This window comes from Natrix helvetica (genome assembly GCF_964273705.1).
Source record: "Natrix helvetica genome assembly, chromosome: 1".
NCBI lineage: Eukaryota > Metazoa > Chordata > Lepidosauria > Squamata > Natricidae > Natrix > Natrix helvetica.
The window spans coordinates 72,115,190-72,142,614 of NC_138548.1; the positions used below are offsets into that span (position 1 = coordinate 72,115,190).

A 27,425-nucleotide genomic window follows, 5' to 3' on the forward strand; every position below is an offset into this window, starting at 1 on the left:
AAAATATAGCTGAGGTATTCCAATGACAACATCTGCTTTACCTCCACATTCTCTAAATCCTGACCATAATTATCTGATTCAGCCATATTCTGTTTGCTCAACAGCCAAGCATCCACCAGTTGGGTTTCCCTCTCAAATTGATGAAGTTGTGATTGTTCCTGCAAAGCTTTTATTTGTTTCTCTGCTCTATCCTGGAGAGACAGGTATTGTTCTAAAACAGACTGGAGTTTAGGCAGGATAGTTGAACTAAGAGAGATAGAGAGACACAGACAGAGAAGAGAGTTTAGAAAATAGGCATTACTCATTTATATCACTATCCCTGTTCCCAGTTCATATACAGCTCTTGTCTAACTCAAACTATATATATATATATATATATATATATATATATATATATATATATATATATATATATATATATATATATATATATATATATATATATATATATATATATATATAACATTATATTATACCGGTATAACCATGTTGCATGTTGCATGTTACGCTGGCCCTGCAAGTCTATCATATTAAATCTGATTGTGGTGTTATGCTGCATTTAGAAGTTGTCAGCCCAAGGATAAAAGCTATTTTTCAGTCTATTTGTTTGACTGGAAATGCTTCTATATCTCATGCCCGATGATAGGAGAGTAAAGAAGTGTTGACCAGGGTTTGAATCATCCCTGAGGATTTTCCTCACTCTGCTAAGGCACCGGGTCCTGGCGATTTCATCCAGTGGGGTCAGGAGGGCAGCCCATGATTTTGTGCTCATCACCCTTTCTGTCCATGGCTGTCAAGCCAGCATACCATACCGTAACACAATATGTGAGGACGGTTTCTATCATACACTGGTAAAAGGAAGTTATCAGTCATTGTTCCACCTGATTTTTCTGCAAGACCCTAAAAAATTGGAGTCTCTGTTGAGTCTTTCTGACCACCTGGAATGTGTTATTTTTCCAGATGAGATCTTGGCTAAGGTGCACTCCCAGGAATTTGAAAGAGGAAACCCTCTCCAATAGCCCCCCTTGATATAGAGCGGGGAGGGTTCCTCTCTCTGCTTCAGGAAGTCCAGCACCATCTCCTTTGTCTTGCTGATGTTTAGATGCAAGTTTTTTTTTGAGCACCATGTAGATAACTTCTGGACTTTCCCCCCGTATGCTTATTCGTCTCCTCCTGTAATAAGACCCAGTACGGTCAAACTTTATTATCATATTGGATAGATCAGAAAATATGCAGTCATGTGTGTACATGCACACAGTCCTAAGGAGAGCCAGTGCTGAGCTTCAGGGACGAGAATGTGAAAGACCAAATCCTCACTGTTTGTGGATGGTCCATCAGGAAGTCTTTAATCCAATCACAGGTGAGAGAGGGGAAATTCAAGTCAGTCAACTTTTCAGTGAGGATGCTCGGCAAAATGGTGTTGAAGGCTGAGCTGTAGTTTATGAAAAACATTCTGAAGTACTGTAGTTCCCAGGTTTCTCTAGGTGTCTCAATATAGAATGTAGGGCAGGCAGTAGCAATGGCATCGCCTGTCGACCTATTTCCTCCGTAGGTGAACTGATTTGGTCAAAATTTGTTGGAAGGCATGACCTGAGGTGTTGAAGAACCAATCTCTCGAAGCACTTCATGACTACAGACGTCAGTGCAATCATTCAGGATGTTTATTGCTGTCTTCTTCAGGACTGGAATGATAGTGGCTGCTTTCAGACATGATGGAACTCTGGCCGTTTGCAGGGAATCAATGGGAATAGGTTGCTCTGGAATCAAATAGTATTTATGCACATCTCATATGTGCACAAATAAAATTTGATTGCAGAGCAACCCATTGTTTGCAAAATTAGAACAGTATCTTTATTAATTCCAGAGGTAATCCAAGCCATGCTTAAATCTAAGCAGGATAACCACTTTTTAAATACCCTGATGGTATTCTATTCATAGAGAAAAGGACCTTTACCTTGGCTTTTCTCCCAAGCTTTGGGATAAGGCAAGGTAACTGCATAGTGAAAGCTTGACTTGGTACAAGGTTTTTGTTTTCAATATGCTTGGTTTTTATAACTTCAATATGGCCTTTATGTTGTTTTGATTTTTGTTTGTGAGCTTTCCAGAGTTTGTTAAAGAAGGGTGGATACATAAATATTTTAAGTAAATACATAAATAAATAATATATTCCTGATAAATCAGAAGGGATATTTGTAATTTCTACCTAACTTCCTATATATATAGAATTTCAAATTTTGATTATCAAAGGTAAAATGATAAAACAACATGCAGTTTTCATACAGAAGACAAATAGACTTAAATAAGGACATGGATTCTGAACAAGAAATTATCAGACAAGAAGCCTGAATGTGTAATAAAGCTGTTTCCTTTGTTATGGTTGATTCTGCATTTTGCTGAGTCTGCAAACATCAGAAGTATTGTAGGAATAAATACACCACAAAGTTGATGATTTGCATTCATAAATCTGAACGTGAGTAACATGTATATAATTTTTAAAATCCTAACATGCCTTGTTATTCCCAGCTGTTTATGTATGAATACATGTGCTTCATTATACAAAAATTCCAATTACAAAGGGGTTCCCATCCAGTTTACTGAAGATGGCTTAAGTATGCAAATATGAAAAAAAATATTAAAGGATAAACAGCCCCATAGTTCTGTTCTATCCCAAGAACTTCTACATATCTCTCTAGCCTCTTGATCTGTTTTCCCATGCCTTGTAACATTTGCCCTATTTATGTTAATGATTGCGTCTACAGCTTCTTAATCCTCGTATCCTCTGGAGCCAACCTGATTTTAATAGCATTTCTGGGATTTTCTATTAAGAAGTGATTGCTAGCCATCAGAAACTGTCTGCAACTAGCTAAGCTATAATTTCCTTTGTCTGTTTTCTTCCTTGCCTTTTGACCACCTCCCCTCTGATACAACCAACAGCTGCCATAGGTAAGAGTATCTGCATTGGTACCTTTACCTGCATGCCAGTGTAGGCATGCTGATCTTCTTGAAAATACAATAAACCTTATAGTGACATTAAGAAAACGTGTTAAGATTTCATAACCTTATTTGAGAAGGTCACATTTGAAATTTATCAACTCAGTCAAATAGTTACAGGGTTGTTAAGAGTTTTACAACTCATATGTTTATGACAAGCAAAAAATCAAATAGCACAAATGTTTGCATGCAGAAGGGGCTTTATGAAATAATGCCTGAAGAAGTTTTGAAAATAACAGAAACTGTTTTACTAATTGATTCTCCTCTAGACGGTTTATGGACACCTACCTTTCTGGGTTATTACTGTTCAAGAAATAGTCTCCTGTTTCCTTCAGCTTCTCAATTCGGGATTTAAATCCCTCCAGATCAAGCTTTGTAGCTTCCATTTTACGTAACAGTGCTTGAGTTGATTCTTCATTTCTCCCATAATCTGGAGTTTCTAGCAGAAGTCCTTTTTCTCCCATCCAGGATTCTACTTCCAAAAGCTAAAAGAAAAGCAGGGCTGATGGGATTTGCTCATGAAACAGATTTAGTAATCTGCTGAAACAGAATTATATTCAATAGAGACAAAACAAATTAGGCATGCTCTCAACTAAATATGTGGATCAATGTAAATCCTATCCATGCCAGTATAGCATATATACATATATTAGTTCCTATTTCAAGTATTCAACACATTATTTTAATGCAAAAACGTATGCAATGTTGTTGTTAGTTACAAAGTCATCTCCGACTCATCATGATCCCATGAACAACATTCCTCCAGGCCTTCCTGTCCTCTACCATCCTCTGGAGTCCATTTATGCTTACGCCGACTGCTTCAGTGACTCCATCAAGCCACCTCATTCTCTGCCGTCCCATTCTTTTTTTCCCCTCAATCTTTCCCAGCATTAGGCTCTTCTCCAGTGAGTCCTTCCTTCTCATTAGGTGGCCAAAGTATTTGAGTTTCATCTTCAGGATCTGGCCTTCTAAGGAGCAGTCAGAGTTTATCTTCTCTAGGACTGACTGGTTTGCTAGCCTTGCAGTCCAAGGGACTCACTAGAGTCTTCTTCAGCACCATAGTTCAAAGGTACACAGGAACATGTTGACTCAATGCTGACAGGATTCCTCATAAAATTCCAAGGAAAAGGAATGGTAACTGCAGGAAAGAAAGCCCTACAGCATTCTGCTTCAGATGAGGAAAAGGAACAAAATTGAAAAAAAACCAGTACAATACTTGGACTTTTGTGGAGTCAGAATTTTCCAAAAAGAGGAAACACTATATTTCTTTTCATTCATTTAACCCTTAATTTAATAAAAACTAGGCAGTAACTAACTAGGATACGGTGGCCTGGTGGCAAAGATGCTGAGATTGCCAATCAGAAAGATCGGAAGTTGGTGGTTTGAATCCCTAGTGCCACATAACAGAGTGAGCTCCCGTTACTTGTCCCAGCTTCTGCCAATCTAGCAGTTCTAAAGCATGTACAAAATGCTAGTAGAAAAATAGGAACCACCTTTGGTGGGAAGGTAACAGCATTCCGTCCCACGGAGACATCTTCAGACAGCGCTGGCTCTTTGACTTTGAAAAGGAGATGAGCACTGCCCCCTAGAGTCGGGAACAATTAGCACTTATGTGCAAGGGGAACTTTTACCTTTACGTAGGCAGTAATATCTATTCAGATTCTAATAATGTACATACTAAATTAATGGAAAATATCTCACTCTCCACATATCTGAAGATGGAGACAAGCAAATAGCTTGTCTGGTCACACCAAATGGCTTCCCTGATTTTGCTTGTCTATATCTCATCAACCTATGGAAAGAGGCTCCTGAATTGCAAAAACTCCTTGTAATAACATAGTTCAAACGGAAATGGGTTAGAAGAGAAGGACTGCATCAGGGTAAAGAAATTTGGTCAGTTCAGCTGAATTGGTTTGAAAAAGAAGTGATGCCCTCTTGGCAAAACAGTTATAATTTGATGGATCTAAATGGTAGAAATTGAAAATGGCTTTTCATCACTACTTTACCTCACTGAAAAAATGCTGGGCTTTATGAGATTCTACAAGCCTCCATCTTCTTTCCTGAGCTTCATCCTTCAGATTTTCAAAGGAAATGATCAGTTCCTTGATTTGTTCCAAGATTGTCTGGGAAGCAACCTGTTTTTCCTGCATCAGCTTCTGCCCAGAACTGATAACTCTTTTAATCAAGGCATCATGGCTGTTAATCTCATTCTCTAAATTCTGGAAAATACAAGATAAGAGATACATGTATTTTAAAAATGTAAAGATTTTCTCCATATATTCATCAGTGTGTCTGTTTTTAGGTTGTCAAGCTGTGTCACACCTCTTTTAGATTATGTGAACAATTTTAAATATCCATGCAGAGTTTTGCATCTATAGGAAAATTGCCAACATTAGCAAGTGTCTACTCACATGAGTGTAATAAAAGTCTCCACTTTGGTGGATTCGCTTTAACAGCTGAATTGTCCTATACCAATAGGTAAAGAAGGTCAGCACATCCCAATTTGTTTCTCTAGCTATCAACTTAAAAAGGTTAGGAGAAAGTCACGCCTTATTATTTATTTATTATTTATTTATTTATTTATATTTGGTGCTTCTAGACCGCCCCCTCTCCCAGAAGGGACTCGGGGCGGTGTACAGTCCATAGAGAATATCACAAAATACAATAAAAAAGTGAAATATGTACAGTTTGGAGGAGGTTAAAATGCAATTAAAAGAACTGTACAAAGCTAATATAAATATAAATTTTAAATCCCTAAAACAGACACAACAAATTAAAAAACCCCTAAGATAGCCAGATAATAATACATTTGCCAGGAGGGCAAATGCCTTCCATTTGCCAATAGAATGCAAAACTGCTCTGGGGATTTTAGATGGAGATTTAGATACTTTTCTTGTCACCATCACAGAAACCACCTAATTAATATTATGTGCTTCTTTTTTAGAATACAAACAAGCCTATTTTGCTAATTACAAGAAAACAGTAATAATTAAGTATGAATGAAATATGGCCCTGATGTAGGTTTTGTAGTTACACTATTTTTGCTGTTAATCTGTACACCACAATGTTGACTGAGGTGGCTTAAAACTGATTAAACAAAAATAGATAAAATTGTCATTGTTTTAAATTATGGGTCCAAGAGGTTAGCATGATTTTTATTTCTGTACTATTGTCTTTAACTTTTTTCAATAAATAATAGCAGATGCGAGGCAGAGAATGTAATATTTGTTTGTATTCAGTTAAGAGGTGTAGACCTATTTCTTGATAGTTTGAATAATAGCAGAAATAAGGGGCAGTGGTGTTTCATGTTGCAGAAGATTACTCTTCCTCTAGAAAAGTGTTTCTCAATTTGAGCAACTTTAAGACATCTGGACGTCAACTCCCAGAATTCCCCAGCAACATGCCTTAAAATTGCTGAACTTGGGAAAAACTGCTCTAGAAAAAAATATTATTCATTTAATTCCCTTCCCTATGATGTGGAACAGGGACGTGCGGTCAGGGGAGGCAGGGGAGGCAGAGCCTCACCGCTCTCATCATGAAAATAAAGGAAAAGGGAAAAGGCACTGAGGAGCCTTCTGCACACGTGGTCTCATTTCCTGCCTTCCTGAGTCAACATAAAGGGGACCGCGGAGTGTGAGCCACAGTCCCCTTTATGTTGACTCAGGAAGGCGGGGAATGGGACCACGTGTGCAGGAGGCTGAAGCTGCCTCAGCCTCCTGCACACGTGGTCCCATTTCCCTCCTTCCTGACTCCTGAGTCAACATGAAGGGGACCGTGGCTCGCGCTGATGACGTCACCAGCCTCACTAGCCATAAACCTCACCGCACGTCACTGATGTGGAAGTATGAAAAACATGCAACTTTCTGAAGAACAGAAAGTGAGCTTGTAGGCCTTGTGGTAAGCTAGCTAAAATAAATAAAAATAAAATTTAAAAAGCAATAGAAGAGCTGACAAAGAATTTCTCTCTGCTCCAGTATTTCCTGCTTTGTCACTCCAACTGTTTTACCTGGTGCTTTTCCTGTAAGCTTTGAACAGCTGCCAATGACTGACCATAGTCTCTGGAAGATGCCAGAGGGAGTTTCTCGTGAATCCAGGTAAACTCTTCATTGACATCCTGGAGGAATTGGTACAGCAATCTGTTGGCTTCCAAATGCTGCCGCCTTTCCTGGAGTGGCTCCCTAAAACTTTTGTATCTGGAGATTCAAAATGAAACCGTGGGTTTGATTGTTTTTTTAAACCTAATCTTGCATAGCTTCTTCTCCGGTAATATTGAACTACAAAGTAAGGCATGTAAAACCTTTGCTAGACCTATTCTCGAATACAGCTCATCTGTCTGGAACCCGCACTGCATATCAGACATTAATACAATTGAGTGAGTCCAGAGATATTTCATGAGAAGAGTCGTCCACTCTTCTGCTCACAATAGAATACCTTATACCACCAGGCTTGAAAATTTGGGCTTAGACTGCTTAGAACCTCGCTGCCTTTGGTCTGACCTGAGCGTACGACACAAAATTATCTGCTACAATGTCCTACTTGTCAGTGACTACCGTTTCAACCGTAACAATACATGAGCACACCATAGATACAAATTTAGGGTAAACCGCTCCAAACTTGATTGCGGAAAATACGATTTCAGCAACAGAGTGGTCAATGCCTGGAATGCACTACCTGACTCTGTGGTTTCTTCCCCAAACCCCATAATGTTAACCTTAAACTGTCTACTGTTGACCTCATCCCATTCCTAAGAGGTCTGTAAGGGTTGTGCATAAGCGTACCAACATGCCTACTGTCCCCGTCCTACTGTCCCCACTTATTCATACCCATTTCCTGTTTTTATAATCATGTTTATACTTATATCTGTTATCTTATACATGCTTGACAAAATAAATAAAATAAAAATAAAAAAGAAAGATTATGAACTAGCATGCATTGACTGTTAAAATTAAAGACACCAGGCTGATAAACTGAAGAATGATAATATTAAATGTGAAAATTAGAATATTTAAAAGGGGGAGCAGAGCAGGGAGAAACTGCAGAACCATTCAAGCACCTGTGTACCACCTGGTCCACTCTAATCTCTATCTCATCTGCCAGAAAATGTTTCTCCTCCTGGAGTTCTTGAACTCTGTTGATCAGACTTTGGAAATGGTCCTTGTGGGCAGCAAAGCTGGCTTCCAATTCTTCCTGTTTCTTTAGGAGAGCATTCAAAATCAGTAGATTATCACTGCTCTTTGGCACTTTCATCTCGCTGTCTAGGTCTTCCAACCATTTATCAGTCTCATCCACAATATGTAGAAATTGCAGAGCCTGAAGCCAGAGGGGGAAAATCCATATAAATAATGACATTTAAACACTGTAGCTACTAGTAGCATTTGTGGATTGATCAATTCTGTCTCTACAACAGCCTCTCAGAAGCGTACACATAAACACAATACATTTATCTTAGTATTTTTGTTTTTTGCTAACTGAAAGTTAGTTAACCAGTTAGTTAGTTGGGGAATTTCCAGAATGACTCAGTTACCACTAAAGCCTTGAGTTCTTTCCTGTTGTGTTTTACCTTGTAAGCATCCAGAATTTTTCTTTTCTTTTCTTCACAGTTTTCCAGCAACTCATCCCAAAGCTCATCTATTTCTTGGAGTCTTGACTGGAGGACATCAGAAGCATAATGCCTTTCATGGAGCATTTTTTCTCCTTCCTGCAAAAAAAGATACTCCAAGTCATCTCTTGTGGCTTAGCTATGATGTCTCTAAGCAACTACACCTTCCATCAATCTTATCATTATAATAAAATTTAAGATTTTTTTTTTTTGCCTAAGATAAGACTGTAAATTATTTAAGTAAGATACCTCCAGAAACACCTTTTCAGAAAGTCTCATTCTTTGAAATGTGCTGAAACTGGCCAGGCTTTAAAATTTATTCAAAATGTATAGGAACAAGGGCACAGCATCTCTTTTAAAAAAGATGCATCTTTTGTCAGATTTCTGCATAAGCCTGAATGAGAAGATAGCTACTTTTATAAAGCAGTTAATTAAAGTAACCGTATGTCTAATGAAACTCCTTAAAGGAGCCAATTTTTTTGTATACAGAAGACATAGCTGTTTTAAGAATTAGAATTAAAATAACATATTTGGAAGGGACCTTGGAGGTCTTCTAGTCCAATCCCCTGCTCAGGCAGGAAATATCAGTGATGGCAAAACTTTTTTGCCTTGGGTGCCAAAAGCATGCACACGCTATTGCGTGCGCGTGCGTGCCCACTGTTAGGGATGTAACCCTAGGCTTGGCTTGGCAATGTATATAAGCTATGATTATTTTACTGTTACTTTAAATGCTTAAGAGATGTAATTGGTTTGCTACCTCAAGCAGCTATAAGAGGGAGCCAGAATGGCTGTTAGCTCTCTGTTTTGTTAGAAGCTGATCGGTGTATACTGAGGTATTGTGGTTTGCTACTGTTTAGCTCTACTTTGTGTGTTAGACTGATTATTTTGATAACTGAATTACTGAACCGTGTATGACCTGGACTGTTAACTGGACTCTGAATACCTCTATATTTCTACATAGTAAACTACTATATTTTTATACTATTCAGTGTCTCTGTATGCTGGTTTGTGCGTGTTCTACCATATCACTCAGATTACGCTTCTCTGCATACTCGCTCTTCTAATGGGGAGCTTAATTACTTAACACCCACCCCCATAATTTAATGCCCTCCATGCGCCATGCTCCCTGCACATGCACGCGTGGCACCCCCTCTGCTACTTCACACACAGCTTTCTTGGAGTTTGGCGAAGGTGAAAATAGCCTCCCCCACCCCCAAAGGCCCTCCAGAGGCCAGAAACAGCCCATTTTCTGACTTCCAACAGGCCCAGTAGGTCCGTTTTTCACCCTCCCCAGGCTCCAGAGGTTTTCTAGGAGCCTGGGGAAGGTGAAAAATGGCTCAACATGCAAACCGGAAGTTCGGGAATGGACTTCTGGGTTGCCCGTTGGGCTGTTTTTCACCCTCCGGAGAGGGCAAAAAAACCAGTCCCCAAACGGCTGAAAATCAAGCCCAAAAATCAGCTGGCCAGCGCGCACATGCACTCTAGAGCTGACAGGGCAATGCCTTGCATGCCCTCAGAAATGGCTCCGTGTGCCACCTGTGGTACATGTGCCATAGGTTCTCCACCACGGCCCTATACCATTTCAGACAAATGGTTGTCCAATCTCTTCTTAACACTCTCAGTTTTGGAGCATTCACAACTTCTGGAGGCAAGTTGTTTCAAGTTGTTCAAACTATCAGGAAATTTCTCCTTAGTTTTCTGTTACTTCTCTCCTTGATTAGTTTTCACCCATTGCTTCTTGTCCTGTCTTCAGATGCTTTGGAGAATAGCTTGACTCCCTCTTCTTTGTGGAAGTAATATTGGAACACTGCTATCATGTCTATCAGACTAGAAATATCCAATTCCAGCAACTGTTCTTTATATGTTTTAGCCTCCAGTCCCCTAATAAGGTGGTAATGTGCTCATAGTTACAGGTGTACTAAACTACCTCTTCTGAATTATTTTTGAATAATTATAATACATAACATAACAAAACATAAAACATAAACAAAAAAAAACATAACACAACATAATGTGGTATTTACTTACTGTTTTGATTCTGTTGAGATGATTTTTGTTAGCCACAATCTCTGCCTGGAAAGTCTGGTGCTTTTGTAGTTTAGCTTGAAGATTGCTGGGATCTCTCCAGCTCTCATCAAGGGCAATACTGTTTTTTTCACTCATCCAGGCAGCAATCTTTGGATAGAAAAACACAGTTATCAGACCCCACTGATTAGATTAAATTCCCAACAGTTTCCCAAAACCCTGAAAGAATGACATCAAGTCTACCAAGAATCAGGATCAAGCAATTTGGCCTCTCCCTATATTCTTTGGACTATACTACTGTACCACATTTGGTTCTTATTGGTTATGTTGGCTAGGATTCATGACATTTGTTGAGCATTGGAAGTTTTCAAATATCTTTTTTCTGGTACAGAAATACACATACATGTACGTATGTATGTAATCTCAGGAAATTAAATGAACACATTATACCTCAAAAGAATTGTGCAGAAATTTTTGTAACAGCCAGGACTCCTTCAGCAGACGCCTGCGCATTAAAGCAATTTCCAGAAGTTTTTCTTTTCTAGGAAGAATACATAATACTGATGATGTAAGTCAACGCAGCTTGTTAAAGTGCTTTTCATTTCAGAAGTGATTATAAATGCAAGATTAATTTTTGCCAGGGGAATAGAAGGAAAACTAAAAAAGAACAGCGTGAGGAAATGAAACAGGAAATGCCACAGAAGAGTTGTTCCTCAGACGGGCACATTATAAAAATCTTATCTGATTTCCAGAAGGACAAGATGGGTGGATAATCACTGTATTCTCCTAAGGTTTTATTTGAAGCACACAATAATGTAATTAATGAGTGGCAAGTAATAAAAAAAAACCTTTTAAGAGAGAGGATACCAATTTCGTTGTATACATGATATACAATGACAATAAAGGAGAGGGGTGGGGTGGTTAAACCATTATAGGATATAGAGATGAAACGGGAGAAAAAACTTGAATGGTACCTTCTCAACACAGCCTGGCACTTAGTCATTATATTCTCTGAATCATAATGCTGACTGTCCTTCAGCTTTTGGGCAAAGACAGCTATATTATCAACCTTCATCAGATGGGTGTTCAAGTCTTTTTCAAATTGCATATGCTTTTGCTGCAGACTTTCCACACTGGATATTGAATCCTGTATCAATTAGAACAAGTTAATGTATTATGGAATGGCAATTGGTAAGAATTCCGGGAGTTGGTTGGCAATTGAAAAATGCCCAGGTTGGGAAGAGTTGATCTAATGCCATATGAATTAATCCAACCTATTCTCCATTAGAAAAGTTATGTTAATAAAGAGTTGTTTTATAAACTGATTAAATGTGTATAAATCATGCATGAACAGAACAAAAGAAAGGTTTGGGGATCACTATCCTAAACAGGATTCAAATTATTTCTATGAAACTTCCTTTTTACTATGAAATCAAAGAATATTGGGTTCTTCTCAAAGCAATCTTTGTTTACTTTCAGGTCTATAGAACTCAGTGACGTGCGGTCAGGGGAGGCAGGGGAGGCAGAGACTCACTGTTCTCATGAAAAGAAAAAAAATGTAAAAGGGAAAAGGCGAGTGCTGAGATGAGGCTTAAAAAAGCCTCTAAAAAAGGGAGGACTGTAACAACTTCGATCTTTGCAAGAGTGCAAGCAAAATACCCCAGGATCAGGGTGGCAGGGACAGAAACTCCTTCTGTGGCGCTGCGGAGAAGAGCCACGCTATGCAGGAGGCTCCTCAGCACTAGCCTCATCTTCCCATTCATCTCCTTCCTGAGCCAACATGAAGGGGACCGCGGCTCACGCTGATCTGAGGCTAGCACTGAGGAGCCTCTTGCACAGCGTGGCTCTTCTCTGCAGTGCAGCGGAAGGAATTGCTGCCCCCGCCACCGTGATCCTGGGATATTTTGCTTGCACGCTTGCAAAGATCAAAGTTGTCGCAGTCCTCCCTTCATGATGATCATTTGATGACATCACCAGCCTCACCAACCATAAACCTCACCGCATGTCACTGATAGAACTCAGATATAATAAGCTGTCCAGAGTCACTTTATTGGTAAGATGAGTGGAATATAAATTTAATAAATAAATTAACTTTAGAGCACTGCAGTTTTTTCAGTCATTCTGCATGTACTTCTGCTTCTATTGAGTATATGGCAGCAAAACTGGGTTGGAGAATGATGCCACAGACCAGAAAATCTAATAATCTTGCTAAGCATGACAAAAGGTACATGATAGAATGAGAAATTCAGTGGGACTGTGGTAGAAAAAACCCCGAAAGTAAGTATTCAAAAATGTTTTGTTCTGCACTTTTGTTCTATGCCTACATTTTCCACTTTTGAGTGAGAATAGTGAGAATAGAGAGTGTTTCACTTACCCCCAAGTCTTTGTTTGTTAGGAAGGCCTCTTTGCTGCTTAGCCAACTTTCACTCTCTTCCACATAACCAAAGAATATCTATTTAGGAGAGAAAAAAAGCTCTGTCACTTCCCAATATAATTACTGTACATTTAAAAGTTCAATGGGGCTTAGTTGGAAATAAGAGTGCTTAAAACTGGACACAGTGATGAACACTATAGTATATAAAAACTGTTCATTGAGCCATTGCAGTATTAACAAAGGAGAAATTTGTAGGTTCAGAATAGTGGTAGAAAAGTAATTCCTTTGGGCAGTTTTGCCTTTTTTGAATTTGCAAGATTGCATAAGTATTGTAAATAGATTTTATCCACCAAGACTGGTGGCTATCATTGTTCTATTAATTTGATCTACAGCCATCTACTAGTAATTATCCATATTTTATACAGGGCAGATATGATAGTCATCAAAAGTTGTGATTAAATCAGTTCTCTCTAATCTAAAAGAATTAGCTCAGGTTATATAACCCAGCATTTTAACTTTTAACTGGGAACATTAGGGACTGAATCACGAATTTCTGCATGTGTTATGTGGTCCTTCAGTATACCGCAGTTGTTCCCTGATTCATACACCATTTCAAAGAAAATGGGATCCTTAAACACACCCATTCTTTCAAGATTTTCCCATATAGGAAGAGTAGACCAAAAGTTCCAATACCTTTTACATTTAAAATTGAAACCATATATCAACCAAATATCCCACTAATTCAAAATTACCAAAAAAAAGGTTGAGGCTGAGCTCAAGATCTGTTTCAGGATGAAAAAAAGAAAAAAAGAAAGAAATGTAAATATACTTCTTCTCTTTGGAGAAGAGTCTATGTTTAAAGAATATTCACCAGCAATCACTGCTATTTGCTTCCATTTGCCATGCCGTAACTGCCAATCAAAACCTTCCTGACAGCATTTACTCTCCTTCTTATGGGCTACTCCAGAATTATTTTTATTTTTTTTAACTACCTGTAAGTCTCTGGCTTGATGTAATTTTAGACTTTGCTCTTCATAGGCCTGGATCATTTCATTTAATGCTTGTTGTAACTTGATGAGGGAATGATGGATCTCAGGAGCCGCATAATGGCCAGAATTGCCAAGTTTCTGACCGTAGTTGCTAAGAGCACCAAATCTTTCCCCTCGAGCTTCAATCTCTGCCTAAAAGATGTCAGACAGATTGATGGTAAATGTTTAAACAGAATCAACATTCGGTTTTTTTGGAAAACAATAGTAAACTTTATTCAGCAATCTTCCACCATTTATATTTATGTGGAAAGTTAAGAGAACGTGGTTTGGGAAAGAAGGAAGGTTTCAGAATTTGAAAAAAACATAAAGAACCAGTTACCCTGTCTTTTACCTTAGCAAAGACTTACTTTAGTTAAATCTGGAAACTTTGAGCTATAAATGAAACATGTTTTTAATTGCACATTATTCAGACAAGCAGTGTCGCCCACAAAAGAGGTAAACTATATCCCCAAAATTTCAATTATCTTCCTGTGTTTTCAGCAGGTTTCAGTATATGAAGCACTTTGATGATTCTTGATGTTAATATTGATAACATCAAATGTGTTTATTTAATGGATATCTTCCTTCCATCATTTCAAATTTGTGAAAGAAGTGAAATCATTGATTCTTAAACTATTTGACCCATTATCCCTTTTCCTAGTCTTGAATGTCATTATCCCCACAAAACAAAAAAAAAGACAAAACCAGGCTCTGTTATTTTACAGAAGCATCTTAGTGACAGCTATCCCAAACTGGACGCGTAGCTCACAAATAAGCAATTATAAATTGCTCCATCATCTCCAGAATACACTCCATTTACCCCTAGTGTAAGAACCTCTAAGTTAAGCACTGGATACTATGAAGCATTCCAGAAACCTTTTTTTTTTTTTAGTCTGCCAGTAAATTATGTGACTCACTGGCCATTTTAATAGTGTGGATGATCCTCCTGCCCCCACCTTTCCCTCAAAAGATAAACTTTTCCCCTCATCTTTATTTCTCTGAACAAATGAACTTCTGCACCTTATATCATTTCCGAGCAGAAGTAGAAGACCGTCTAAGTATAATCTTTATTGTCATTGTACTTAAATACGGAATTTTATTTTAACCTCACTGGTGCAAAATTATAACAGAAATAAAAAAAGAAAGAATATATATCAGGATATATAATTACTCTTTTCTCCCTCCTTTCCTCCTGAGAATTTGCATCTTGTTCATGGAGCTTTCAGTGTCACATGTGTTAATACTATCAACCAGGGGTGAAATTCAGCAGGCTCTGACAGGTTCTGGAGAACCGGTAGCAGAAATTTTGAGTAGTTCAGTGAACCAGCAAATACCAACTCTGGCTGGCCTCAGAGTGGGTTGGGAATGGAGATTTTGCAATATCCTCCTGCCAGGAGTAGGGAGGGAATGGGGATTTTGCAATATCCTCCTGCCAGGAGTAGGGAGGGAATGGGGATTTTGCAATATCCTCCTGCCAGGAGTAGGGAGGGAATGGGGATTTTGCAATATCCTCCTGCCAGGAGTAGGGAGGGAATGGGGATTTTGCAATATCCTCCTGCCAGGAGTAGGGAGGGAATGGGGATTTTGCCGTATCCTTCCCCTGTCACGCCCACCAAGCCACGCCCACAGAACCGTAGTTAAACATTTTTGAATTTCACCACTGCTATCAAACCCTGATGTTTCTTCTTTTCTCCTTTCCTTTTCTGCGGTTCTCTGTAGTATAAGTACAAGTTTAGCACGATACCTCCAAATATGTATATTCCAAGGGAGCCTCTCTATAACTTGTCTTGACCTCAATAGACTTAATAGCATCCACCCTGAGCATGATATTTATTAGCTTCTTTTTTTTCAACAATTGCTTGAGCATTTAGACATCTGTCGGTTTCTTCAGTAGCAAAAGTATTCAAACCAATAAGTACTTACAATAAGTATTGCAAATTGCCAGTAGCTCAATTATATTCCATGTAAGCTCTAGACTTGCAAAAATGTGCTCATGTTTACACTGCTATGAATTTTAGCAGAGTTCAAAGAAAACTCAGGTTTACAGAGCAAACAGACCTCATCTGATCTTAGCGAAGAATGTTCCAGCTCAAAAAGTAAGCACAGAAATAAGTAATGGGAATGCAATTACCTGGTATGCGTATTGCTACAATCAATGTTATTTCAGTTGTCAAGTATTGAAATTGCTCGTTAGGGAACTTTTTAAAGTAATGGAAACTATTACGAAGATGGCAATGCTATGCTGATATAATTCATACTTGCCTTTATTTCTTGATGCTCCTCTATCAGGCTTTCTGCTTCAGCTAGACTTTTAGGAAGATCCCCAATTTCGATTTGAATTTTGATTTCCTGAATCCAATCTAACAATTCCTTCAGTTCAGAATTAAACTTCTGTAACTGGTAAGAGGATGTCAGCTTCTCACCCCTGTTGTACACAAAACAACATAAACGTAATTCTATAATATAATGACTACTTCAGCTTCAATCTCAATAATACACGGCCAAACAATCGATACAAACTCAAAGTAAACTGCTCCTAACCTGATTGCAGAAAATACGATTTCAGCAACAGAGTGGTCAACACCTGGAATGCTCTACCTGACTCCGTTGTTACATCCCCTAACCCCCACATCTTCAACCCTAAATTGTTTACCATGGACTTCACCCCATTCCTAAGAGGTTTAAGGGAAGTGACACAGAGCTTGCCTATCCTATCTGCTCTAATGGGGCATACAGATGTCCTCAGACAAAGACGGTCCCCCAGGACAACTGATCTTATGCCATGTAGCATTTTAAAGGTAATATCCAGCACCTTGAATTTACCTTTGTTTAGTCTGATTCTGCAGTTGTAACCAATGGTTTCTCATTTCCTTTTGTTTTGTAGTCAGTGTGTTACTTATAGTAGATGGATTCCTTTTAAATTGACATAGTTCTGGTTCCAGTGACTAAAAGAAAAACAGGCACTCTGTCTAGTTAACATGCTTTTCCTTCTGAAGCTGCTCTTAGTTTAAAAATCTATTCTGTGTCAGGCTTTTATTTTTATGACACTTCAAAATGCTTATCAGAATGAAAAGAGAGAGTGAGTCAATTTAGTTTGCATCAAGCCACATTTCCACCCAATCTCCACCCAATCTTTGTAACCAAATCAGAGCAAGCACATATACCACTCAATTCACCTGGCCAAACATATAGCTTGGTATTTATGTATTTATTAAACATCAGCCACTTATGAAAAAAAAAACCCATTCAGGATAAAAAGCAGGCAAAGGTAGGGAGAAAGTAGAAGAAAGATATGATAGAAGACCAAAAGGGCAGAGGAACGTAATATCAATATCTCAACCTATAGATTAAAAAATCACAGACATTTCCAGAGTTAATGAAAAGTATATAGAGGATTATTAGCATGGACAATCTCATAGGGCAGGGGTATGAAACTCAAGGCCTGCGGACCACATCTGGCCCATGGGGTGCTTAGGTCTGGCCCATGGGGCCACCCTGGAAACAGCAAAACACTCATGCGTGGTGCCTCTGCCAGCGAAAACGGAACTCAGGAGGGCCGTATGCAGCTCTCCTTAGCTCCATTTTCAGCTGCTACTGCCTCCTGCAGCCTTGTGCCAGCGTAAATGGAGATCAGGTGGGCTCTCAGGTCACCACAGGTGCCCCCGACACGAGTGATGTTGAACTGGCCATGCCCACCCTGGCCACACCCACCCAGCCCCCCCAAGGTCAAACACAACCCTGATGCGGCCCTCAATGAAATTGAGTTTGACCCTCCTATCTTAGGGAATAGCCTTTCATTATTCTTGATTTAATTCTTATCTACATCACAGCAGCAGGACAGAGATGGGATAAAAAGGACACCAGGTTATCCCTTCCCTATTTTGTACCATTAAAAGAAAAAAAAAACATTTTATGGACTGAGATGCATACAATACAGATAGATTTTGGTTGGACTGGTTACAGGCGTGGAGCATCAGATTAGACAACTTGACAGGAAATAAAACTTGCTGTTCAAGACACCTGCCTACACTTGCCTAGCCCTGCCCCACCACAAGTTAAAAAGAATAAATTGGTGTTTTTTCCCCCTACTGTTAGGTAGCACTTGATGGGATGGGAAAGGAAGCCATCAATAAGTTCCTTTAATTTGTCCTTTATTAAAACTGTATGGGCAACATTGCTCACCAGCCTCATTACTGTGACAGAATAAGGCTTGGCTGACATGCTTTCTCAGCAAATCATTGGTAGATTGCCTGTTTCCCATGCCTAGCTGGCTTTGCCTTGCAGCTTTAAGCTTAGCTGAGGTATGGATGGGATAACAGGGTTCTTCCTGCTTGAATGTGCTGTTCTTGCTGCTCTTAAGAAATCCATTATTAATTCTGCAACTGGTTTTGGTGCAGTAGGAAAGCATGGGTCATACAGTAACATTTAGAGTTCTCTGATGGGACCCAGTTTTGGAATAAGTATTAAACATGAAGATAATTAAACATCTTTGAGACACTCCCCAAAATGAAATGTAAATGTAAGGACCTGCTTCAGCTATCTCACCCCCAGGAAAGCATGACTCTTGAAATAAGTAGTTATCAAAAGGAACTTTTACGGAGAGAAAGTGATTGCGGAGAAGTCAGGCAGAATCCGAAGTTCCCGCACAAAGCATTAAGCTATTCTTCCCTTTTGAAAACCCCATCCCTTCACTAGTCCACCAGTAGCCAATAGAAGTCTGAAAAGGTGTTTTGAGAACTCTGATATGTTAGCTTGACAACAGTTCATCCCCAAAACACAGTGACCTTGGTGTTAGGTAGAACTGGCTGGGAGGAAGTCCATCATGTCTTCAAGATAGTCCCGTTCCCTAAATCCCACACGGTTACAGAAAAAGCAAAAGCATGCAAGGAATGCAACTCTGATAGTCTCCCCTCCTGCTCCATTGGAATGGCAGTGTCTCAGAGGGGACCTGACAGTAAAGTTTGAATGATGGGGACACCTTGATTTACCAAGTTACTGACACTTTTATGTTGAAAACACAGGCACAATAAAACTAGCATTCTTTGAACTCACTGTAAAAATATTCTGGTCATTCAAAAAAGAAACTAATCACACTTGTCCCTGAAAGTGAACAACTGTATTAGGCTGCAATTTAATTTGTTATTTAAAGAAAATTTTCATTCCACTATTCTATTCTTAAGGTTTCAAATGTAGAATTGTCATGCCCCCGTTGGAGCTTGAATGTGCAGAGGAAGATGAGTTGAAGCTGGAGTCGATGGAGATCAAGGGGGTGGTTTCATTGGCTTTGAAGGAATGTGGAGAGGAGCAGGCCAAGTCAAGCCAGGGCCTTTTAGGTTTGAGACGGCTTGTTGGCAGGGAGGAACAGGGGCAGGATGACTAAGACAGGCTAAGCAGTGAACATGAGGAGCGACACAGTTCAGGTGATGAGCAAGGACCATCGCCTCCTAATCCCTGAGCACTGAGAGTAGAGAGAAGGTGGGAACAGCACAGGCTGACCCGACGACTTATTCATTTCATTTCATTTTCATTTATTAGCACTTATATACCGCCCCCTCTCCCGAAAGGGACTCGGGGCGGTGTACAGTCCGTATTAAAAAACACCAAATAAAATACATGTATGCATAGGAGGAGGATAAAATAGGCCAAAACTGTACAGCTAATAAGTAAACAATATAAAAATTTAAAATATCATACAATTTATACACTATCCCTCTAAAAGCCAGTAAAAAGTATATGCCAGGGGGGTAGACGTTGTGAATTATGCCAAACCAGCCAGTCGAAACAGGTGTGTCTTCAGTTTCTGTCGGAAGGAGCGGAGGTCAGTAGTGGTTCTAATGTCGGGGGGGAGGTCATTCCAGAGGGTTGGGCCCATCACAGAGAAGGCCCTACTCCTCGGTGTCGCCCGTTGGCATTGCCTCGTGGACGGCACCAGGAGAAGGCCCTCCCTGTGAGAGCGGATTGGCCGCAGGGATGTGTGCGGGAGGATGCGATCCCGCAGGTAACTAGGCCCTATGCCATGGAGCGCTTTAAAGATGGTAATCAGAACCTTGAACCGCACCCGAAAGACCACAGGTAGCCAGTGCAGCTCGCGCAGGAGAGGTGTTACGTGGGAGTACCTAGTACTCCCCATGACTACCCGCGCGGCTGCGTTCTGGACTAGCTGCAGTCTTCGGGCGCGTCCCAAGGGAAGCCCCATGTAGAGAGCATTACAGTAGTCCAGGCGAGACGTCACCAGCGCATGAGTGACTGTGCGTAGGGCATCACGGTCCAGAAGGGGGCGCAATTGGCGCACCAGGCGAACCTGGTGGAACGCCCCCCTTGCCACGGCTGCCACATGATCATCCATTGACAGCCGGGCATCTAGGAGGACGCCCAAATTGCGCGCCCGTTCCACAGGGGGCAATTGCTCGCCCCCTATGGCCAGTGATGGAATTAACTGGCTGAACCGAGGTGCCGGTAGCCACAGCCACTCAGTCTTGGAGGGGTTGAGTTTGAGTCTGTTGTCCCCCATCCAGACCCCGACGGCTTCCAAACACCGGGACATCACTTCGACAGCCTCGTTGGGGTGGCTTGGGGTTGAAATGTACAGCTGAGTATCATCAGCGTACAGATGGTACTCAACCCCAAAGCCACGGATGATCTCACGGATGACTTAGGAGGAGAGCACACCACCCCTCTTCACAAAGCACACCTGGGGACTGAGATTGAAGGAGATGCTTGGGGAGGAGCTTTTGTTGGGAATAAATACTGAATTCATGGAGCGTTTTGTGCCATTGTTGATGATTGGAATTTCCCGGACTTCGTTTTTTTCTTGCTTCCTGAAACCATTGCCTTGTTCCTTTGCTTCCTGGACTCATTGATTTATTCCCTTGTCCCTCTGGATTTCTTGCTTTGCAGCTGTTGTGCTCACAGCATTGTGCTGGACTACATACAGCCATAAGATGCTGGAGGTGTGCATGTGATCACTTTGCTTCTGGATTTGCCAGAAACGTGGGAGTGTTTTAGGGTAAATTGGAGCAATAAACAGGCAGTTTGAACTATCAGCTGACTATGTTGCCTGTGTGCCTTGCCCCGAGTCATCCCAAGAATCTAGATGTGGTATGCTTGTATTCATACTCCTCTGATTCCCTACCGAAAACTTGAGAATAAATGAAATTTCTGAAAAGAACCACGTTTTGGGATTGAGATTACAGAAATGAGATTACTACACAGTTCTAAGTAGTATATATGCAGGGCAAATTTCCAGAATCTATGTTAGTATTATTTGCAATTATATTTCAAGTATCAATTATATGTTTTACCTCCATCTTGGATTGAATGATGCCAATTTCTCTCTCCATTTCATCATGCTTTCGAAGTAGATTTTCTACACTTTCAACATCTTTTCCATAATCCAATGCTTGTATCAGTGAACTCTGAGGATACAAAAAATGAAGAAAAGATGATAACTTGATTCTTTGCAAAATTACATCTTTGATATTTTCAACCTTTTGATATTTCTATCAAACTTTGCATCTTTATATAATATGAGGATTTACAAGAGACCTATAGAAAAACTTTTTACGCACTGAGTATCACTTTGAAATAAAATATAATAGTACACCCACAGTATAGTATTATGTCTACATATAGCATAATATATCTAGAGTATATCTCTAGATGGATTGGGGCATCACTGGGATTTGGTGGCATATAACTTTGATAGATGGATGGATGGATGGATGGATGGATGGGTGGATGGATAGATAGATAGATATATGGATAGATAGATAGATTTAAGAAGAGACAGGGAGCAAGAAATGTTTGATATGATAATGTTTGGGAATGTTCTTCTGAATCTCTCTTTTCTTTGTACCTCTGACTGTCAAAATTCCCTCTTGATATTTTATTACTATTTGGTTTTCTGAAATTGTATCCACCTTGGAGAACTTGTCAAGGTAAAAAAGCACCTTTAAAAATAATAAAATAAATCACCTTTTCACCAATTCTCTCCATGATGTCATTAATTTCTCTAATCAAGGCATGGATTTGCAGGGCTTCTTCCAACTTCCTCTTATACGTTTTAAGATCACCATAGAAACTGTTCCACCTGTCAGCAAAACATTTAATTTTATTTGAGAAGATCGAATATGGATTAGATCAAATATGGGATTAGAAAAATAAAACAGTTATATATTTGGGTTTGTGATTTTCACCAGCCCAACTTTATTTATCTATGTAATTAAGCAAGCACAAACAAAATGACATCAAAAGTGATTAATGTATAAGACTGGATCTGATTGGGTAGCAATAAAAGGGCTTGGGGGGATCACTGCCTCCCCAATAGTACTGACTTCCATTCTGCTGACCCGTGTTTTCTGTCACCAGAAGGATTTTAATCAGACAATACCCAGTTAATTGAAATCGTTCTTATTTCACAATTATATATTTTAAATGGTTTGAGTAGCTTGAGGTTACATTGACACTTATTCCTAACTGGAAGATTGCCATTGCCTTAGCAATTTATATTTCAGTGATGTTTATAATAAAACTTTTTAACTAGTGTTGGGAATGAAATTCAAACAGTCACTCCCTCTTTACACTTACACACCCATTATGACAATTCATTTTTACTTGAAGATGATATATGAAAGAAGATCAGCCTTCTCCATGTAAACATCAACACGGGAATGTCAGCGTTTCTCTCTGTCTCTAGTCACATTTGATTGAACATTTTCCTCTTTGTTTGGATCAGCAGAATTTATCCACACACCTTTCATTCAGCTGTTCTCGACGTTGGTATATTATTTTCATCTCTTCCTCATTCTGCCTCTTCAATTGCAGAGCAAGAGCATTGATGCCTTTGATGTAGGCATCATCCACTGTTGTCCCCTATAAGATGAAAGTCAAAGAAAAAGCAAAGTCTTAATTCTCTCCACCCTCTTCTCCTTCCTTCTAGGAGTCTAAGTCTTACATCTATGTCTAACTGTGAGTTCCTATTGAGTATCTGCATTTCTCAACATTTACTATCTCTCTGGATTAATAGAAGGAACGTCCTTCAAATTGGCACTTTAAACTGCCGTGTCACTATGTATGTGTGTGTATGTATTTTTTTTCTTTGCTATGAAAAAGGGTAGAAATGGAAACAAAAATGTGAAAGAGTTTTCTTCAATATATAAAATTCAGGTAATCCTCAAAACTTACAAAACTTTGCATCTTGACAGCGTGAGTCCTATAATTCCATTTCAGTCAGCTGTTTACTGTTAAGTACCAGTAGTCCTCGACTTACAACAGTTCATTTAGTGACTGTTCAAAGTTACAACAGCACCCCAAAAAGTGACTTACAACCATTTTTCATACTTTCGACTGTTGCTGCATCTGCATGGTTACATGATCAAAATTCAGACACTTGGCAACTGACTCATATTTATGACGGTTGCAGTGTTCCCAGGTCATGTGATCACCTTTTGAGACCTCCTGACAAGGAAGGTCAATGGGGGAGTCAAATTCAGTGAATACCGCCCCGAGTCCCTTTTTGGGAGAGGGGGCGGTTTATAAATCCAAATAAATAAATAAATAAATAAATAAATAAATAAATAAATAAATAAATAAATAAATAAATAAATAAATAAATAAATAAATAAATAAATAAATAAATAAATAAATAAATAAATAAATAAATAAATAAATAAATAAATAAATAAATAAATAAATAAATAAATAAATAAATAAATAAATAAATAAATAAATAATAAATAAATAAATAAATAAATAAATACCCATGTTACTAACTTAACAACTGTTGTGATTCACTTAACAACTGTAGCAAAAAGGTTGTAAAATGGGGCAAAACTCACTTAACAAATGTCTGACTTAGCCACAGAAATGTTGGGCTCCATTGTGATTGTAAATCGAGGACTAGCTGTTAATGGAGTTACAGCTTCTACAAACAAAATGAAACTTAGCTTTTTCAAATAGATCACATTTGCTCTAGAAATAAATCAACTCTAACCTTCCTGACATTATGGAACATAAAGATCCATGTCAGTTTTCTAAAGGTAAAGGTAAAGGTTCCCCTCGCGCATATGTGCTAGTCGTTCCAAACTGTAGAGGACGGTGCTCATATCCGTTTCAAAGCCAAATAGCCAGCACTGTCCAAAAACATCTCTGGGGTCATGTGGCCGGCATGACTAAATGCTGAAGGTGCACGGAACGCTGTTACCTTCCCACCAAAGGTGGTCCCTATTTTACTACTTGCATTTTTACATGCTTTCAAACTGCTAGGTTGGCAGAAGCTGGGACAAGTAATGGGAGTTCACTCCGTTACGTGGTGCTAGGGATTCGAACTGCCGACCTTTCTGATCGACAAGCTCAGAATCTTAGCCACTGAGCCAGCGCATCCCATTAGAGTTTTCTAATCAGTCCCAAATCCTCTCAGCCACATAACTCTAGACCAACTGCAGTCTCCAAACCAAATCTATCTCAGAGGATTATTATAAGGATAAAACATGAAAAGAAATGCTGTGCATACCATTTTGAAGTCTCTTGGTATAATGTAATTCAGGGAAATAATTAACTCTCGCATTCACATGGTAAATTAGAAGGCCAACAATTTATAGGATTTAGAAACCCAACAATTCTGATGTTACACTAACTTTCATCAATCAAATTGTCCTAAAATACCAATGTCCTGAAATGTTATTTATTTAGCTAATGGAAACAATATCACTTACCTCTGACATTCCTCGGAATTCATTTAATTTTTTCAAAAGCTGCAGGCAGTGTTCATAGTCATTCCCCACATCACCAATATTAACCATGACGACCTGGTGAGCAACACCCATATCATTAGGAGTCGATTAAAACAAAATGCAATTTTCAATGTTTAGCTAATCTTTTTTTTCACTGGAATTCAAGTTTATTTTTGAAGTGGCAATCGGCCTTCTTGAATGCAACATCAATAACATTTTAAATAACACCCTCCTGCATTATGAGTTCTTTTGATAACAGTACTTGTTACTTGTTTGAAAACAAGTAAAACAGTACTTGTTACTTTAATGCAAATTGATTCATTGGATCTTTTAAAAAAAGACTGTATTCATAGAAGTAAAAAAAATCAGAAATCGGTGCAGAAGCTTGCAGGAATAAATGCAACATTTTAGTGAATAGATTTAGTAGTTCTTTTCTGATACCAATGAATTAGGATTTAATCCTTACCTTCGATTCGAATCACACATCTAATTCTTAAAATCTTAAAATCCTGCAACCAGTGGCAGACAAAATGACTGCAAAATCTGCTTCGTGAAGAAAAAAGGTTGTTTGATAACATTAAGATTTCTCTTGAATTTTGGGGAATATTAAATATTTTCAGTTGGTCCTACAATGATGTAACATTAGAGTCCAATAAATCCCCACTTGCAGTTCATAATTATGTAACAGTTTTCTTTGTGCAAAATAAAACTTTCTAAAATACCCACAACAAAATGAATAAAAATGTTTAACAAAAGTGTCTTTATACATTTTGGAATAACAAATCCCCCTCCCACTGGTGATCACCAAATTAACAGTCAAAAGATGTACATTTTGTACTCTTTTGAATATTGCTCACTTTTTTTAGAATAAATCTCTATGCATAAAAAGGTCATATCCTAGAACAGCGATGGCGAACCTTTTTTGGCTCACGTGCCATAAGTGGGGGGAGTGCAGTGGGGTCATGTGCGGGCGTGCCGCACCCATAATGCAATGCGTGACCCCCCCAGTGTGCATGCATGCACTACAGGCGCTCCCCCCATTTTTACATGCTTTTTTCGCCCTCCCCAGGCTCCAGAGGCTTTATAGGAGCCTGGGGAGGGAGAAAACAGCCTCCCCACCCCCCTCGGACACGCCCTGTAGCCTTCGGAGTGCTCAAAACGATCCTCTGAGCAAACCGGAAGTCATTTCCAGTTTGCTTGGAGGGTGGTTTTAAGCGTTCCGAAGGCTTCAGGGACCGCCCAGAGGCTTCCTTGATGCCTTCAGAGCGCTCAAAACGACCCTCCGAGCAAACCAGAAGTGACTTCCGGTTTGCTCGGAGGGTCATTTTAAGCGCTCTGAAGGCTTCAGGGACTGTCCTGATGCCAAGGCTTCCCTGATGCCTCCGGAGGGCGTCTGAGGGAGGCTATTTTGGCCCTCCCCAGGCTCCTATAAAGCCTCTGGAGCCTGGGGAGGGCAAAAATGGCTTTAAAAAAGGAACTCAGCCTCGCGTGCCCTGACAAATGGCTCCGCGTGCCACCTGTGGCACGTGTGCCATAGGTTCGCCATCACTGTCCTCGAAGATTAGCCATGCATATAAAACACAGTAGCAGCCTCTGTTTAATACAGGCTTGGTTTATATCCATATATTTGAAAACAGGAAAATGCTTCAGGCATTTTTCAAAATGAAACAAAAGTGTACATTTTCTGCTACAATTACCATTTTACATTACAACGTTCCAGCTATAAATGTGTTTTCTAAACAGAAACAGTGGCCTGAAAATTCACTAACCTTGTCTCTGATCCAAGCCTCTGCGTGGTCGACTTTTTGTAGAAATTCAAGAAAATCCCTACTCTCCTCAAGCATCTTTCCATGAGCAGCAACAGCTTGATTCAACATTTCCCACCTCTCTTGGAGCAAGTACGTCTTTTGGTAGATGTCTTCCAATTGGGGAATATTGTGGTGTAGTAGAGCTTCTCCTCTCTTTAAATAGTTAAGAGGGAATCATTAATAATAAGAAGATTGCAATATTTCTGTGCTATTTCTAACACAACTCAGTTCTAAAAGATCGGAAGGCCAGTGGCAAAGGTTAAACACATAGTATACTTAAGTCTGGTTCTAGGGCAGGGGTGTCCAAACTTGGCAACTTTAAGAATTGTGGACTTCAACTCCCAGAATTCCCCAGCCAGCATAGCTGGCTGGGGAATTCTGGGAGTTGAAGTCTACAAGTCTTAAAGTTGCCAAGTTTGGACACCCCTGTTCTAGGGTATCTGATCCAGATTTGTATCCAGCAGAGGTAGAGGGATTGACTGTGTCAGGCCTGGAAGCCATCTTTTACATTTGGGCCTTCAGGCCTGCCACATTTTCTACTGTGGAAAAATGGGAGGTGGGATTATATGGAGTATGGGAGATATATAGTCAAAATAACATTCTTTCTCAGAAAGTCAAGGCCACTTTGCCTGGCAGTTGCAATGAGGTGACTGGGAGGAATCTCCAATTTGGGACAGTGTCTGATTGGACCATGCGATGGACGTGTGGGTGCTGGGCAGGGACTTGAACTTTCACTTGGGTGGGGAAAACCTGGAAACTTTCAGATTCGGGTTTTCCCAGATATGCCAATATGACATCTCTAATAAAGTGGAACTGTAAGGAAACTCAAGCCTTGGAGTCTTCTTTTATTGGGGGTGTTACTTGAAACCC

At 39.6% G+C, this 27,425-nt stretch overlaps 1 protein-coding gene across 1 annotated transcript in view; it reads right to left on the reverse strand.

Annotated features, from left to right (window-relative positions):
* SPTBN5 (spectrin beta, non-erythrocytic 5) overlaps nucleotides 1-27,425 on the reverse strand; it is a gene marked incomplete at its 5' end in the record, with an annotated part of 109,363 nt that overhangs the window by 17,809 nt on the left and 64,129 nt on the right. Inside the window, 18 exons of the mRNA XM_081942792.1 lie at nucleotides 42-246; nucleotides 3,280-3,476; nucleotides 4,998-5,210; nucleotides 6,998-7,184; nucleotides 8,045-8,301; nucleotides 8,552-8,689; nucleotides 10,619-10,765; nucleotides 11,066-11,156; nucleotides 11,590-11,762; nucleotides 12,990-13,067; nucleotides 13,982-14,166; nucleotides 16,276-16,442; nucleotides 16,841-16,962; nucleotides 21,319-21,432; nucleotides 21,992-22,106; nucleotides 22,770-22,888; nucleotides 24,730-24,822; nucleotides 26,517-26,704. Of these exons, the coding sequence (XP_081798918.1) occupies nucleotides 42-246; nucleotides 3,280-3,476; nucleotides 4,998-5,210; nucleotides 6,998-7,184; nucleotides 8,045-8,301; nucleotides 8,552-8,689; nucleotides 10,619-10,765; nucleotides 11,066-11,156; nucleotides 11,590-11,762; nucleotides 12,990-13,067; nucleotides 13,982-14,166; nucleotides 16,276-16,442; nucleotides 16,841-16,962; nucleotides 21,319-21,432; nucleotides 21,992-22,106; nucleotides 22,770-22,888; nucleotides 24,730-24,822; nucleotides 26,517-26,704 (2,789 nt within the window). The remainder of the gene's footprint in view (nucleotides 1-41; nucleotides 247-3,279; nucleotides 3,477-4,997; nucleotides 5,211-6,997; nucleotides 7,185-8,044; nucleotides 8,302-8,551; nucleotides 8,690-10,618; nucleotides 10,766-11,065; nucleotides 11,157-11,589; nucleotides 11,763-12,989; nucleotides 13,068-13,981; nucleotides 14,167-16,275; nucleotides 16,443-16,840; nucleotides 16,963-21,318; nucleotides 21,433-21,991; nucleotides 22,107-22,769; nucleotides 22,889-24,729; nucleotides 24,823-26,516; nucleotides 26,705-27,425) is intronic.